This window comes from Leptonychotes weddellii, chromosome 7 (assembly GCF_054177405.1).
Source record: "Leptonychotes weddellii isolate Sample4059 chromosome 7, ASM5417740v2, whole genome shotgun sequence".
Lineage (NCBI taxonomy): Eukaryota > Metazoa > Chordata > Mammalia > Carnivora > Phocidae > Leptonychotes > Leptonychotes weddellii.
This window is the reverse complement of record NC_138375.1, coordinates 38440281-38455411: the sequence shown is the minus strand read 5'-3', so window position 1 is coordinate 38455411 and position 15131 is coordinate 38440281. Positions and strand designations below refer to the sequence as shown.

General features: G+C 47.7%; 1 protein-coding gene across 3 annotated transcripts in view; it reads right to left on the bottom strand.

The window, feature by feature from the left end:
* Positions 1–89: 89 nt before the first annotated feature.
* Positions 90–15131, bottom strand: part of HMGXB3 (HMG-box containing 3) — a 45608-nt gene continuing 30566 nt past the window's right edge. For all 3 annotated transcript variants that reach the window (XM_081826177.1, XM_081826178.1, XM_081826179.1), the window contains 7 exons: positions 11082–11213; positions 9986–10170; positions 6300–6519; positions 5309–5442; positions 4327–4443; positions 2463–2672; positions 90–1497 (listed from right to left, as the gene is read on the bottom strand). In XM_081826177.1, the coding sequence (XP_081682303.1) occupies positions 1030–1497; positions 2463–2672; positions 4327–4443; positions 5309–5442; positions 6300–6519; positions 9986–10170; positions 11082–11213 (1466 nt within the window). In that variant the 3' untranslated portion in view covers positions 90–1029. The remainder of the gene's footprint in view (positions 1498–2462; positions 2673–4326; positions 4444–5308; positions 5443–6299; positions 6520–9985; positions 10171–11081; positions 11214–15131) is intronic.

Genomic DNA, 15131 nt, shown 5'->3' with positions numbered 1-15131 from the left:
CTGAGTGACCAACTCAGCATCTCGGGTGCTCAACCACACCGTGCCCCACACAATGAGCATGGAATTGACTCTTGCTTCACCAAAACAGATAATTTAATAAATTTTATTCTTGGTGGGGGAAGAAGGAGGGGAAAAAAGCCACCTACTCCACTCCTCTCAATAAATTAAATAACACACGGCCAATTCCCGTGCCCTAAGCAAACCTTAGGCACTTGAGCCAGTCCCGCTGTTTCCTTATGGCCCAGTCTGCTTCCCCTTCACAGAAGGGAGTTTTTCCTACTGCCGCCAGGTTATGTCATGCCAACGGGCCACATCCCCTCTGTGGTGAGGGTCCAGGGCCCAGAAAGGATGTAAAGTGCAGCAGCAGTGGCCAGGGAAAGGAGGAAGGGGATCCTCTTCCTCAAAGCTCAGGGCAGAGAAGACAGTCCTGGAAGAAAGCTGTGGCTGTTTCTCCCTCCTCAGCTTCCCCCAAATTTGGGTGCAGGAAGAGCAGGAGGGAAACGCATCCCTCCTCTGGGAAAATCAAGAGCCCAAAGGGACCCCTAGAGCTAATGAGGCCCCTAAGGCCCCAAGTCAAAGGCAACAGGCTAAGGAAGTCGTGTGGCTACAGGGGCTGGAAAGAGCGTTCCCCAGGGGTAGGAAGAGATACCTCAGCAGCCTTCCCACCTAGCGCCGGACTCTGCCTTCGCTACCCCAGGACCTCCACCCTGACCCGCAGGAGGCCCCAGGGAAGCCACCAGCTACCAGCATTCCCTTGGCCTCCCGTCCCCTTTGCTGAACATTCTATGTCCCCCAAGTGCTCTCTCAGGGCCAGTAAGGAGTGTCCTGGTGCTTCTCCTAACCCCCAGAAGGTTGAGAACCACGGACCCGGGGCCCCACCGTGCTCAGGAAATGGAAGCTCTTTGGTCAGTCCCAGCATCAGAGGCCTCCCCAAAGGTGAACGCTCCCGCCGGTCCCCTGGATGGATCTGCCTCGGGTAAGGGCCTCACTATGGCTTGAGATGGTGCAGTCCCTGTGCAAGAGCCTGGCTTAGACTGTCACTGCAGCCACCTCCTCTTCCTCACCCTCCTCCTCTGCCTCTGTCTTGATCTGAGCTACCCCGAGGCGGTAGAGGGTGTCTCGGATGACCACCTCGCCAGGCTGGCAGCTCTGCACAATGTCATGGATCTGCCGGTTGACTATTTCACGGCTGGTGAGGAAGTCCATGAGGCGGTTGTAGAGGTAATAGTGGGTGGCATTGTCAAAGGCAATGGGCCGCTGGCGGACACTGTTTGGTTTGCTGTCTGCAATGGAGGCCAGGATGGTTGCGTAGGGCGCCAACTCAGGGCACAGGGCTGAAGAGTGGTGCCCAGTACTGGGGTCACCAGGACTGGGCTGTGTGTCTACGTGGACGATGTGACGTGTGGCAGTCTTGGTGACTGGGTGCTGGACAGAGTGCTCAGCCTCCATCATGTCCACAGTATAATGCTGGTCCAAGAGTTCTGGGCAGGATACACTCTAGAGGAGAGATAAGAAACCACTCTGACATGAGGGAATGACTAAGGTAGAAGCTGTGTGAGGTGGGTGAGAGTGAAGGGGGGGGCGTGTCAGTCAGCCCCATTTAAACCCTCACATCACCACATATGCTCACATCTCCTGGGGCAAGTCCCCTCTCCTCGTGAAGACGGGGAGAGTCACAGTGGCCACCTCCCAGAACAGATGCTGCATCGCCTAAGCTGCTACTCCTTATTACCATGCCTAGGCAATTCTGGCCGGGGCTGCAGGGGAATGGGGAGCGGGGCTCTCGCTGAGGCTCAGTTGCCTTATGGCAGTGCCAGGCACAAACTCACAGAGCCAGTGAGTCCAGCGAATAAAGAAAAGGTTGAGTGATGACAATGACGCCTCCTTCCTGTTGCCAGGCCTAACATTTCTTACCAGCAAAGGGCACATGTGTCTGGTAGGAATCACAGTCTGGTACAAAGCACCAAAATACAGAGACAAGGGCTCTGCCCCTTACCTGCTGTGCGACACTGGCTAAGTCCACGTCCCCTCTCTGGACCTTACTTTACCTTTTACTAAAAGGAGAGGGTCGGATACAGTGGTGTTTTCTAAGCCTCTGTGCCTCTAGATCAGGTATGCCAGACAGTACGTTCAGGGTCAGACCCAAGATCTGACGGTCCGGGCCTTTGGTACACCAGTGTGCAGCAATTTCGTAGGCTTTTCTGGAAGGCGACCCCTGTGCCTCCAAAATACCCGTGTTTGGGACACCCTGGGCACTCCTAAGTGACATGCTGGGGCCTTACACGCACAGGGCTTGATCAGTAAACATTTGTGGAGGAAATGCTGGCGCACAGCATCAAGACAAAATATTAGTGGAGACAAAGGATGCTGGAGATGGTTCCCAGAAGGCCTTCCCAAACAACCAGGAGGAGGGACGTGGTCAGTTAGTGGGACTGTTTCCAGTTCCTCAGAAGGGAACTCACCACAGGTGGCTCTGCGGGGCTAGAGAAACAGCCCTGGTTCCTCCCCCACATCTGGTTGGTCAGCTCTGGGTAGCAGAGGTCAGCACACAGGGCCACTGGTGTGGCCATGTCTACCACGTAGACAGGTGGCCAATGGCGGGAAGAGACAAGCAGATCCACATGGTCGCGGGCACTCTCGCCCCGCACAAGATACTTGGAGCCACAGATCACCTGAGCAGGGAGATGGAGAGCACAGCAGAGGGTTAAGAAGCCAAACAGCAGACAGAGTTGAGTCTTCTTCCCATAAAGATGAATAATCAGGTTTCGTGACTAAAGCCATGGCCATCCTGCCAGAGCCCATCACATTCTGCTTCCTATTTCTGTCCCTAAATGAAGTCGCCAGCTCATCCCTGACTTCCTGAGAGAATATAGCTGGGGGCATCTGGTCTTCAATGGAGGCTGAGAGGCCCCCAAGGGCATCTATTCCCAACCCCACCCTCCACACTGCCCTACCAAGCACCCTCCAGTCCAGGGGCTCCAACTCCCAGCCACACAGCACTGGCAGCCCACAGCTGGTTAGAGATGGAGGTTCCTGGGCCCTACCCCACACCCAAGGAATTAGCCTCTGGGGGTGGGGTCTGAGCATCTGTATTTTGAGCAGCTCCCCACCAGACCCGGACAGGCTGCCCAGATGGGAACCTCAATGTAGACTAGTAAACACCTCCACTGACAGTGCCCCCCAGGTGCCACTTTGTTGCTGGGGAGGGGGAGCTCTGGGTTTAGTGGGGGATCCTGCATCTGTCTCCATCTCCCTACCGTGTTCACCCCCACCAGTCTTAGCTATCACCTCCTAGTAATTTTGCTTGCCCATCACAGCCCGGAGGCTCTGTAACTCTCATGGCCCCACGTGGTCAAGTGCTTCTCACGAGATGGTCCCCAGTCACATGAACACAGTCCCCTGAGCAGGCTCTGTTCTGCCAGAGGAAAGGCATCCAGTCTGTCCCTCAAACACAGCTTTGGCTGAAGAAGTTGATAATCGGATTCTCTTTTGACAGCCAGTTGTCATGCCCCCTCATGCACCTGAGTGAACTCTGCTAGCAATCCCTCCCCCATTCAGTACCTGTTCAGGGGGTGTTCGACCCCAGTATCTTCCTGGGCCTGCTTTGTCATATAGTGCACAACCTTCCCAGAGCTATCTCAGTGCCTGCCCTGTCTGCACTCTACAGATGTGAAGCATGCTCTCCTTAAGCCAAAATCAGAACTGCGTCCTCCCCAATTCCCACTGAGAACTGTCCACTAGGCCCCTTACCACCCTCAGCGGGAAACCCAGACTGCTACTGTGGCCTACAAAGCTCTGCATGATCTGGTCTCTGCTCACCCCTCCAACCTTCCTCTTTTGGGCTCACCAGGCTTCCCCACTCAAGACTTAGTGGTCACCCTTCCCTCTGCTGAAACATTCTTTCCATAACTCATCACTGGGCTCTCAGCCTTCTCTCGCTGCCCCAGACAGCAGGTCCCTCTCTGTTGCCTTCTATCTCAAGGCTTTGTCTAGTTCCTTCAAAGCTAGCGCCCTAAGCCACGGTGGCTCTATTTTCCCTCTAAAATGAGATCAACTAGAAAAGAATGAATCTTCACTGCTCACCTCTGTACCCTCAACAGCTGACGCAGGGCCAGGATGTGAAAGGGTGCTTAATACTCATTGGTGATGACCCAGGCTCCCTTCCTAGTCCAAAGGGTGGCATCTGACCCATAAGGAGCTACTCCACAGGCCGCCCAGTGACCTAAGTGCCAATTCCCACAGAATGAGCTGGATCAGCCAGATTATCTGTATGGGCAATCTGACATGGACAAATTCACCCCAAGCTACTCCTTATTATCCCCTTACCTGATGGGGGCACACCTTATAGATTTTACCCCCTGTGAGATGAGGTGGGGGCTGTCTAGCTCTGGTTCCATTCTGTACAGATTCATAGAGGGCCAACAAGGAGAAGCAGAGCTGTTCCTGGAACAGGACAAGATTAAAAACAAAGCAGTAAATGCTAAGAAACCAGGCCTGGTGTGCAGCACCAAATGCTCACTTCAACACCCAAAGAGAAAGAATAAACTATCAAGGCCAGAGTGTGCCTTGGAGCCTCACTAGCTTAATGTCCTCTAGGTATAGATGGGGATTCTGAGGCCCTGAAAGGACCAGGTCCCAGAAATGGCCAGCCACAGTGATCAAGGTGCCAGACTTTTGAGGCCTGAGCGGGGGGGGTGGGGGGTGGGGGTCTTCCTACTTTTCACAGGGCAGGGGATGCTTCAAAGATAAGCTAATATTTGATCTGAACTTGAAGGAGGCATGAAATTTTCGACAGGACGTTAGTATGAAGAAAAGTAAATAATGTAAATCACACACACACACACACACACACACACACACATCCACACACCCCCACCCCCCCCCACCCCCTGGATGTAACGACACTCCTTCTCTAAGGGCCTGGAGAGGTGATAACCACACACTGCAAAGTGCCTTCCTTCCTTACAACAACCTCATCGGGTCAGTATTTTGGTTATTTCCACTTTGTAAACCAGGAAAATGAGGCTGAGAAATGAAAGGTAGCTTAGCAAGGTCACACCCAGTCAGTGGGAGAGCCAGGATTCCTGACCCCAGAGTCCAGACCCACTACCTTCACCAGAGGAACTGACTGGAGGGAAAGGCCTCGCATACCTATCGTGACCTGGCTGTGGACGATCTCCCAGGCCCCTGACTGCTAGCACCTTGTGTCCAACACAGGCACTTGTCACAGGTGGCTCATCTCGCCCAGAAAGCAGACCACCAGCCTGCTCCCTAAGTCCCTATCTGCACTGCTGCCCCCGCCACTCACCTTGGAGTCTTCTGTCCCAAAGGGGATGCCACACTGTCTCAGCAGGTGCCGCAGTTCCTCCTCACTGTACGAGCCAATCTCCTCGAGCTTGCAGGTGCCCTCGTGGAGCAGCCTCACCAGGGCACTGCCATGGCCTGCAAGAGATGACCCCGCTGAAGGGAGGGCACTGCCACCAGGCAACAGAGGTCACGGGGAGTCCGTGTGTGAGGGTGAGAACCAGGGGACGAGGCCTAAGTCCGGCAAGCAGTGCAAGCAGGCTCTGCCCTGAGCACTGCCCTATGTGCTGAGGGAGGTGGACTCGAGGCAGGTCTTATAACTTCTGCAGATATATGAAGTCTCTCAGAACTGGCTTTCTGCCCCTGACCACCTAGGGGAGAGATCCAGCAGAACCCCCTTGCAAAGAACCTCAAAATGAGTAAGGTTTTAATCTTTTAAGGTTTTTCAGAACCAAGATCTCAGAGGCTTACCACAAGGGCAGCAACACGAGGAGGAGTAGGTCTCATTTCAAAAACGCTCTCTTTACACTGTGCTCCTGAACCTGCCTAACCACAGTGAACTATGTGGGGGCCTTAAAAAAGAAAACCAATTTCTGGGCCTTGAAACAGCAAGAATGAGGTAGGACCTCAGCATCCAATGTTAGGAAGCACTGTCTGAGAACCAGTGGATCACAACATATTAAATACTTATAAAATCATCTCAGTGGGTCATATCCAGGATTTTAAAAATGAAATAAAACAAAATATATTCCACTTGGTAAGGAAAGGTATTGTTTTGTGAAAGTTGGCTGGCAGCTCTTCAAAACTCTACACCTTGACTTTAACGTCTAGGGCATTTTGTCACACCTTGTCATTACCCTTCTAGAAAGAGCCCTCTCCGTGAGCCTGCCCCTGCCCCCGCCCCGCTCTGCCACTCATACTGGCTGGCCATGGAAATGTTCCCAGCTCTGGCCTGGGCCCTTCCCTGACCCAAGTCAGCCACCAGGTGGTCTTACCAGGTACTGGCTGCACATCCAGGTTTTTGTCCTTCTCAGTGTTGACGACCACAGCTCCTCTCATGAGTGGTGGGAAGAAGGGGGCAATAACAGAGGCATCAAACTTGGTGATAGGGATGCTGGCAGGGAAGGCCACCTGTTCAATCACCTCTGTCTCCATCGTGGCCCAAAAGTCCTCCACGTTTACCTCACTAGGGCCCAAGAACTCAGGCCAGGTGAACTAAAAGGTCAGGATAAAAAAGATCAAACTGTAGGAGCCACAGAGTATTAGCAACACAAGAGCCCACCGTCTTGATCCACTCGGGACAACAAAGTGGGGGGGGGTATCAGACAGCCATGCACCGCCGGGGTGCCCGCCCCCAATTCTGACATCTTAGTACCCGACGGCCTTTTGGCCACATTCCTCTCCCCCATACCTCAGCTCGCCCCAATACCTGAACAGCGCTCAGTCCCTTCTGCATCTGCCCCTGGTCAAGTCCTTTCCCTGACCTGCCAGGAAAGGGGAGCTACCGCTGAATACCTGTTACATGTCGGACACTGCTTAACTACTGCACAAGTCTGGGGGGCTGGGGCAAGACTACCACAGGCAGGGGCAGAGTAAGAACTCGAACTAAAGTCTAGTCCCAAAGGCCAAGCCGTGCTCCCCACCACGTGTGACGCTAGTACGCACTGTGAGTACACAGCACAACCCTCCCGCCACGCTTCCCAGCTACTGAGCCCGCCCTCCCCACAAAACACGGGGACAAGGAATGCCAACCGCGTGTGCTGCTGGGCACACCGACTGATGTGCTGACGGTCATCAGGCTAGAGGGTCCTCCTCTATACGGTCCCTGAGGGGAGAGGCCACCAGACAGTCTCCTCCTGGACAACTGCCAATGTGAGTTTTGTTAAAAGTAACTTCTTGTTTCCTCTCACTGACTTCAGAATACCCTCTACCTGCTTCTCCGCCCATGCACACCACGCTGCACACACAAAAGGGAGAAAATAAAGTAGGCCCTGGTCTCTAGAAAGATATACCCAGTACCGTAGAAGAGAAGAGACATGCATACCGAGAGTGAAGGGAATTCTACTCCATTCTGTGAGAAAGAGCCTTGATCGGACAAGGCAGATGCCAGGTAGCACTAGGAGACATGAGCTTTTGCAGGAGGGTGAGCATCTGTTTACTTCTGGAAACCAAATGGTCTCTGCAGCTAGACGTCTTTTTAAAAAAAAAAACAAAAAACTTGGGCTCAGAGTCCCAGGAGTTGCTAGCGAGCATGGCAGTGCTTATGAGCTCAGATTCTGGAGTCAGAGAGACCAAGGTCAAGCCCCAGCTCTACCCCTCCTGGCTGGGTAAGCGCGAACAAAACCCCTGGGCTTCAGTCCCTTCATCTACAAAAATCTCACAGGGATGGGGTGAGACGTCAGTCAAGCACTGAGCCCACCGTAAGAACTTGGCATATGTAGTAACATGCTCAATAAATTCTAGCTGGGTCACTAGTAATACTGCCATTAGGGATGCCTGGGTGGCTCAGTCGGTTAAGCGTCTGCCTTCAACTCAGGTCACGATCCCAGAGTCCTGGGATGGAGCTCCGCGTCGGGCTCTCTGCTCAGTGGGGAGTTTGCTTCTCCCTCTCCCTTTGCCTCCCTCTGCCTGCCACTCTGCCTGCTTGTGCTATCTGTCAAATAAATAAAATCTTAAAAAATAAAAAACCACTGCCATTAGATTACTATTAGACAAGCAGATCTGAATGAGGGTAGAAATAGCCTCTTGGTGAGATAACACACAAAACCAAAAATTTTTATTGGTCATTTTACCTACAAAGAACACCTAGAAGACTCCAGAAAGCATTATGCTTACTTTCATAGATCTTGTTACGCACCACCATCCTTCAAATGGGCTATGTGATCAAAATGTATATATATTTTTAATTGGGAAGAAAAGGAGGAATATGCATTAAATCCCTAAGAGGCTCAGCTGGCCATGCCAAAATGCATCTTTTTGCAGAGAAAATCCAAGCTTTTCTCTAGAGGGCCCGCACCACCCCCGGTGGTGAACAGGTGAGCTGCAGGTCCAGTGCCTAAAGAGACACTTGATGTTTCAGTCCTCTCTCAGTCACTGTGCTGGAGTTGAGGGGTGGAAAGCTCACCGACCCCAGCCCCACCCCCCCACTACTATGGCATACTCATGGGGCACTCCATGCCTATGCATGCAGACGAGACCTCTCAGCATGATCATGGGAGAGAGTGCAGCAATCTATGTGATTTTTTAAAAACAGTGTGTACCAGGTCAAGAAAGATTCCTATTTTCTCAGTTTGCTAAGAGTTTTATTATAAAAGGGTGTTGAATGATAATGAAAGCCCTTTTTACATCTATTGAAATAATCACATGGGTTTTTTCCCTTTAAACTGTACAGGAGCAAATTACATTAGTATATTTTCTAATGCTGAAACAATCTTGCTTTCCTGGGATAAGCTTGTCATGGTGGGTTACTTCCTTCACTGTTAGATATGACTGGCCATTATCTTATTCAGCACAGTGGCATCTATATTCATGAGTACAACCAGCTCCAATTTGTTCTCTTATATTAAATGTCTGGCTTTATTTTCAAGGTTATCTGGCCTTATTCAATGAGGTAGGGAAATATATCTGCTTTCGCCATTCTTTTTATGATCGGAATCATATTTTTCTTGGCTATCTGTTAGAATTAATGTACGAAGCCATCTGAATTTGGTATTATCTTTATGTGAACACTTTTTAGTTAAGAACCAAGTCACAGATCAGGTCACTCTTCCTCAAAACCTGCCCACGGCTCTCCACCTCACTCGGTGTTAAGTCCTCCCAGTGGCCCCCCACAGCCACTTGCACCTCACACGTCCTACCACTCTTGCCACTGCTCACGTGCTCCAGCCACACTGGCCTCCTTACTGTTCCTTAACCAAGCACAGTAAGCCCACCTGAGACCCTGTTTTGCTGCTCTCGCTGCCTAGAATACTCCTCCCCTGAAAGCTACGTGCACTTCAGATCTCTTCTCAAATGCCTCCATGTCAGAGAGGCCTCCCCCTGACTACCCTCTAGAAAACAGGAATCCCCCTCTCCACCACGCTGTTCTCTCCTTTCCTGCTTTACTATTACTATGCTACTTTTAATTACTACATACTGCCTATACAATAAACATTAATATAACATATGCAATTATTAATAATGTTTGTTTCCGGGGCGCCTGGGTGGCTCAGTCGTTAAGCATCTACCTTCAGCTCAGGTCATGATCCCAGGGTCCTGGGATCGAGCCCCACATCGGACTCCCTGCTCAGCAGGGAGTCTGCTTCTCCCTCTCCCCCTGCTTGTGTTCCCTCTCTCGCTGTGTCTTTCTGTCAAATAAATAAATAAATAAAATCTTTAAAAAAATAATAATAATAATGTTTGCTTCCTGTCTTCCCAAACCAGAATTCAAGCCCCATGAACATGGAAACTTTATAGGTTTTTTACCGCCCTGTCCCAAGTGTCTAAAAAGTGCACCTGCTTCATGTTTAATAAATTCATTGAAAAATAACAAATGCCGTATTTCCAACCAGCCTTCCTTAGATGAAAAAGCCACTTGGCTCTCCCAGGCAGGACAGGAGCCATTCTGCTCCTGGGACAGCACGCAGGAAGGTGGCTGCCAGAAGTGTGAGGACGGTTCTAAAGGTGGCCAGGAGGCACTTACTTCCACACTCTTCAGTGCCAACACGTTTTCTTCATTCCTCTGGGCCATTTCCACTTTGGGAGCCACACCACAGATGCCACAGATCATGTCATTGTAGTCTCGGACAGTGAGGCACTCGAAAGCCCAATAGCCGTTGCACAGCAGCTCCTGCAGCTGGCTCAGCTCCTCAGAGGTCAGAGTCTTCTCTGCAAGGAGAGCAAGAGCTCTGAGAAGGTCACAAAAAAGACCCCACGGCCCCTGGGGATGAGCCAGTGGCCAGCAAGAAAAGCGACTCGGCAAGACTGCTGCCCTAAGGACACCCAAGAGCACTTACCACCCCGAGGGTCAAGCACCCTGGCCTTCGAGGGCTCGGGTGGCAACCCCAAAGGGCAATTCCGGAGTTATTAAAACTGCCTTGCGCTAGCACCTACTAGGCACCAGACCATGTGCTGACAGCTTCAAATACATTATTTCATTTAACTCTCATGTCTTTATGAAACCGAAGCTAGTCTCATCCCCATTTTACAACTGGAGTAACTGAGACACAGAGGATAACTGGCTCAAAAATCAGGCTGCCACTAACTGGCAGAGCCAAGACTCAAACACAGGCCTCTCTGACCTTAGAACCTTTGCCCTATTCCATCTGACCTCACAGCAGGCAAGGTGCAAGGGAACTGAAGTCTATAGGGATAGGAAGGGAAAAGCATCAAAAGAAAGAAGGAAAGCAAGGAGAAAAAGAATTTCTAATATTAAGGAGGGTGATCCCCATCTTCAAGTCTCAATATGAGCCTTGGGGCTGGTAGCAGACCTCCAGAAGCTGTGTATTCAGAATGAGTCCAATTAACATGCAGCGAGGCCACCTCTACCTATCATCAAAGGATCAACTTCTAAAGAGTCAGCTTAACCTTGTGCTGAAGGTCCCTGGATGGATGGAAAGACTCACGCTTTTGGTATTTGTAAAATTAAAAAAGAGGAGTGCATCAGGGAAGTCAAGAATGTCTCTTTTTCAAACTATCAGATTCTTCTCTAAGATGATTTTTTCAACAAAAGCCCATCGCTGAAAATTCCCAGGGAACTCAGGACTAGACTATGGGAAAGGGAAGAAGCCAACCTGTACCTGTCTGCTCCTGCACCGACTTCAGAACAGCGCTGATGGACACTCTGGGGTCCTCTCCCAGCTTGATCTGGTTCCGGATTGCAAAAAGCAAGTCCAGGCTCACTAGTAGCTTGTTCCCCACATTAAAGAGACCTGCAAAGTTAAAAAGAGGCAACAGAGAAACTCACTGTAAAACATCCACAATGGAAAAAATTAGAAACAAACTAAGTATCCAGCAACAGGGGAATAGTTAATTATGGTACATTCCTAAAATAGAAAATTATACCTCATTAAAAAAAGTAACATAGACCTAAATGCTCTGGCGTGGAGCTGTCCATAATACACTGTTAAATGAAAAAAGCAAGCAATGAAATCCGTACAGGAATTTTTAATTAAAACAAACAAACAAAAAACCCAAAAGCCTCCGTACCGCCCAGCTCAGTGCTCATGACCACCAGGGCCCACTCTTCCTCTACTTCTCAACAACTGCACCGTGGGTAAAGGCCAGGAACACCCTCTAGTCCAGGGATGTGTAGGAGATGTAACAAAAGCAAGAAAATCAGCCACCCCTAACCAAATCCCGAGATAAAAGACTTGGAGGGATTTAAATGCAATTTAAGACGAAAAAAAGAGGGCAATTTTATACTTGCACAAAGTATAATGCACAAATTTGCACAAAATCGAGCTCTAGAATATGTGCTCCCATGAAAGGAGAGTATAGAGGAGTGGGGAAGGCCTTTCTGAGCATACCAAATGCTGAAACCAATAAAGGAGATGATTAAGTATGATTACATAAAAATTAAAATAAAAACAAAAGACAAACAACCCCCCCCCCACAAAAAAAAAACAGAAAAATACCTTTGTGTCCAGAAAAAAAAAAAAAATCACAAAGTAAAAGACAATGAATAAACTAGGGAAGAACTCGGTCAATATTCCAATGAAGAATGGAAATGTTCACAAAACTCACAGAAGATATTAAAAAACAAAAACCATAAAATCCTCCTGGCAATCAAAGAAATGCAAATTAAGAAATAATACACTAGGGCGCCTGGGTGGCTCAGTTGGTTGAGCGACTGCCTTCGGCTCAGGTCATGATCCTGGAGTCCCGGGATTGAGTCCCACATCGGGCTCCCTGCTCGGCAGGGAGTCTGCTTCTCCCTCTGACCTTCCTCCCTCTCATGCTCTCTGTCTCTCATTCTCTCTCTCTCAAATAAATAAATAAAATCTTAAAAAAAAAAAAAAAAGAAATAATACACTAGTTTTCACCTACCAAATTGGCAAACTAAAAAAATTGTAATACTGATCTACAAAAAGTTCCTTAAGCTGGTAAGTGAATTTAGCACGGTCACTGGATAAAAATGGGTTTTGTCTACCCAATCATGTTTCTACACTAACACTGAACAGTTAGAAATTGAACCACGTTATTTACCATGGAACAAAACGAAATAACTTAGGTATGAATCTAACAAAATATGTGCAGGATCTCTATGCTGAAAACTACAAAACACTGATGAAAAGAAATAAAGGAAACCCTAATAAAATGGAAAGATGGACAGGTTTAGGGATTAGAAGACTCAGTATTTCTAAGCATGTCAAGCTTTCACAAATTGATCTATATAGATTCAACGTAATCCCAATTAAAATTCTAACAGGATTCTGCAGATACTGAGAAGCTGATTTTAAAATTTATATGGAAATGGAAAGGAACTAAAAGAGCCAAAACAATTCAGGAAGAACAAGGTTGGAGGAGTGAGACACTAGCTGACTTAAAGACCTACTATCCGGGCTGTAGTAGTCAAGACCAGTGTGGTATTGGCAAAAGAACAGACAACATAAACCAATGGGACAGCGTAGACCACAGAAATATACCCACACGTATATGATCGGCTGTTTTTCAACAAAGGAGCCAAAGCAATTCAATGGAGAAGAGACTACCTTTCAACAAATGGTGGTACAACTGGATGTCCATATGCAAAAGAAGAAAAGAAAGAACTCAATCTGGTCCTCCCACTTTATATAATAATGAATTCAAAATGAATCAGAGACCTAAATATAAGCCATAAAATCATAAAACTAGAAAAAAATAGAAAAAATATTTATGATCTTCACCTAGACAGAGACACCTTAGACCATCAAAAGCATAATCCCTAGAAGAAACAACTGATAAAGTGGTCTTTGTCCTAAGAACTTCTGCTCTGTGGAAGATTCCACTTAGAGAATGAAGAGTCAAGCCAGAGACCATAAGAAAACATCTGTAAATCACTTACCTGACAAAGGACTTATGGATCCAGAATATATAAAGAATTCTCAAAAAAATTCTCAAAATTCAACAGTAAGAAAACAATCCAATTCAACAGGCCAAAGATGGAATAGATATTTCACCAAAGACGACACATGGGTGGCAAATAAACCCATGAAATGATGCCCAATATCATGAGTCACCGAGGAAATACAAATCAGAACCACAATGAGGTACCACTTCATAAAACCATCAGAATGGCTAAGAAAAACAAGAACGAAAAAAATAAACAGTACCAAGTGCTCACAAATGGAGCAAAACAGAACTCTCACTCACTATTGGAGGTACTGCAAAATGGTACAAACATTTACCTAACAGTCTGGCAATTCCTATAAATATATATATATAAATAAACAAATAAACAAACAAACAAACGAAAAATAAACAAATAAACAAATAAATAAAATAAACCTACACTTAGCATACAGCCCAGCAATTTGACTCCTCAGTATTCACCCAAGAGAAATGAAAATTTGTGTTCACACAAAAGCCTGTATGTGAATGTTTATAGCAGGTCTATTCTTAAGTGTCAAAACCTAACAACATGTATGTCCTTCAACAAGTGAACAGATAAGCAAATTGTGGTACTCCACACAATGGGAAACTACTCAACATGAAGAAGGAACTATTGATACATGCAACAATATGGGTGACTTGACTTTTTCTTTCTTTTTTTTTTTTAGAGAGTGAGTGAGTGCACGTGAGTGGGAGGAGGCACAGAGAGAGGGGCAGAATGCCAAGCAGACTACATGCTGAACCCGGAGCCTGACATGGGGCTTGATCCCAGGACCCTGAGATCATGACCTGAGCCAAAACCAAGAGTCAGACGCTCAATGGACTGAGCCACCCAGGTGCTCCCAATATGGATGACTTTCAAAGGCATGACGTGTAATGGAAGAAGCCAGACTCACTTAAAATGCTACAAACAGGGGCGCCTGGGTGGCTCAGTTAAGCGTCTGCCTTCGGCTCAGGTCATGATACCAGGGTCCTGGGATCAAGCCCCACATCAGGCTCCCTGCTCAGCGGAAAGCCTGCTTCTCGCTTTCCCAATCCCCCTACTTGTGTTTTCCCTCTCTTGCTGTCTCTGTCAAATAAATAAATAAAATCTTAAAAAAAAAAAAAATGCTACAAACACTGGTATCAACTATACTTAAATTTAAAAAAAAACCCTCATTTTTAAAAATGATTTTGTAAAAATGCTACATACTGTGACATGAGTGACATTCCGGAAAGATGGAGCTACAGGAATGAAGAACATTATCAAACAGTTGCTAGAGGCTAGGGGCGTGGGGTGGGTTTGATTACAAGGGCACAGTACAGGAGAAAGGTTTTGGGCAATGGAACTGTTCTATTGATTGCCGTGGCAGTTAAACATCTCAGTGCATTTGTCAGAACTCACGTAACTGTCAAACAACAAAGTAAATTTTGCTGTATGTAAACTTAAAAGTAAAATTAAAAAAAATATATTAATCCTAAGTACTACTGGCCTAGACAGACTGCAGGGAAATGGCATTCTCATTAACTACTGGCAAGACCATAAAATAGGACAAATTCAATTGGGCAATACAAGACATTAAGAGCATGAATTCAAAACAAGGCACCATAAGGTTCTGAATACAAAGAGAGTAACAGATACTCTTTAATCTTCAGCACTCAATTCTACATGTGAAATTCAAGATCCAAATTCTGACACTGTTGGCACATGGTGAATGCTCCATAGTGTTTGGCGTTGATGAATGTTTAGGGGGGATGGGTGAACACGCAGCAATTCC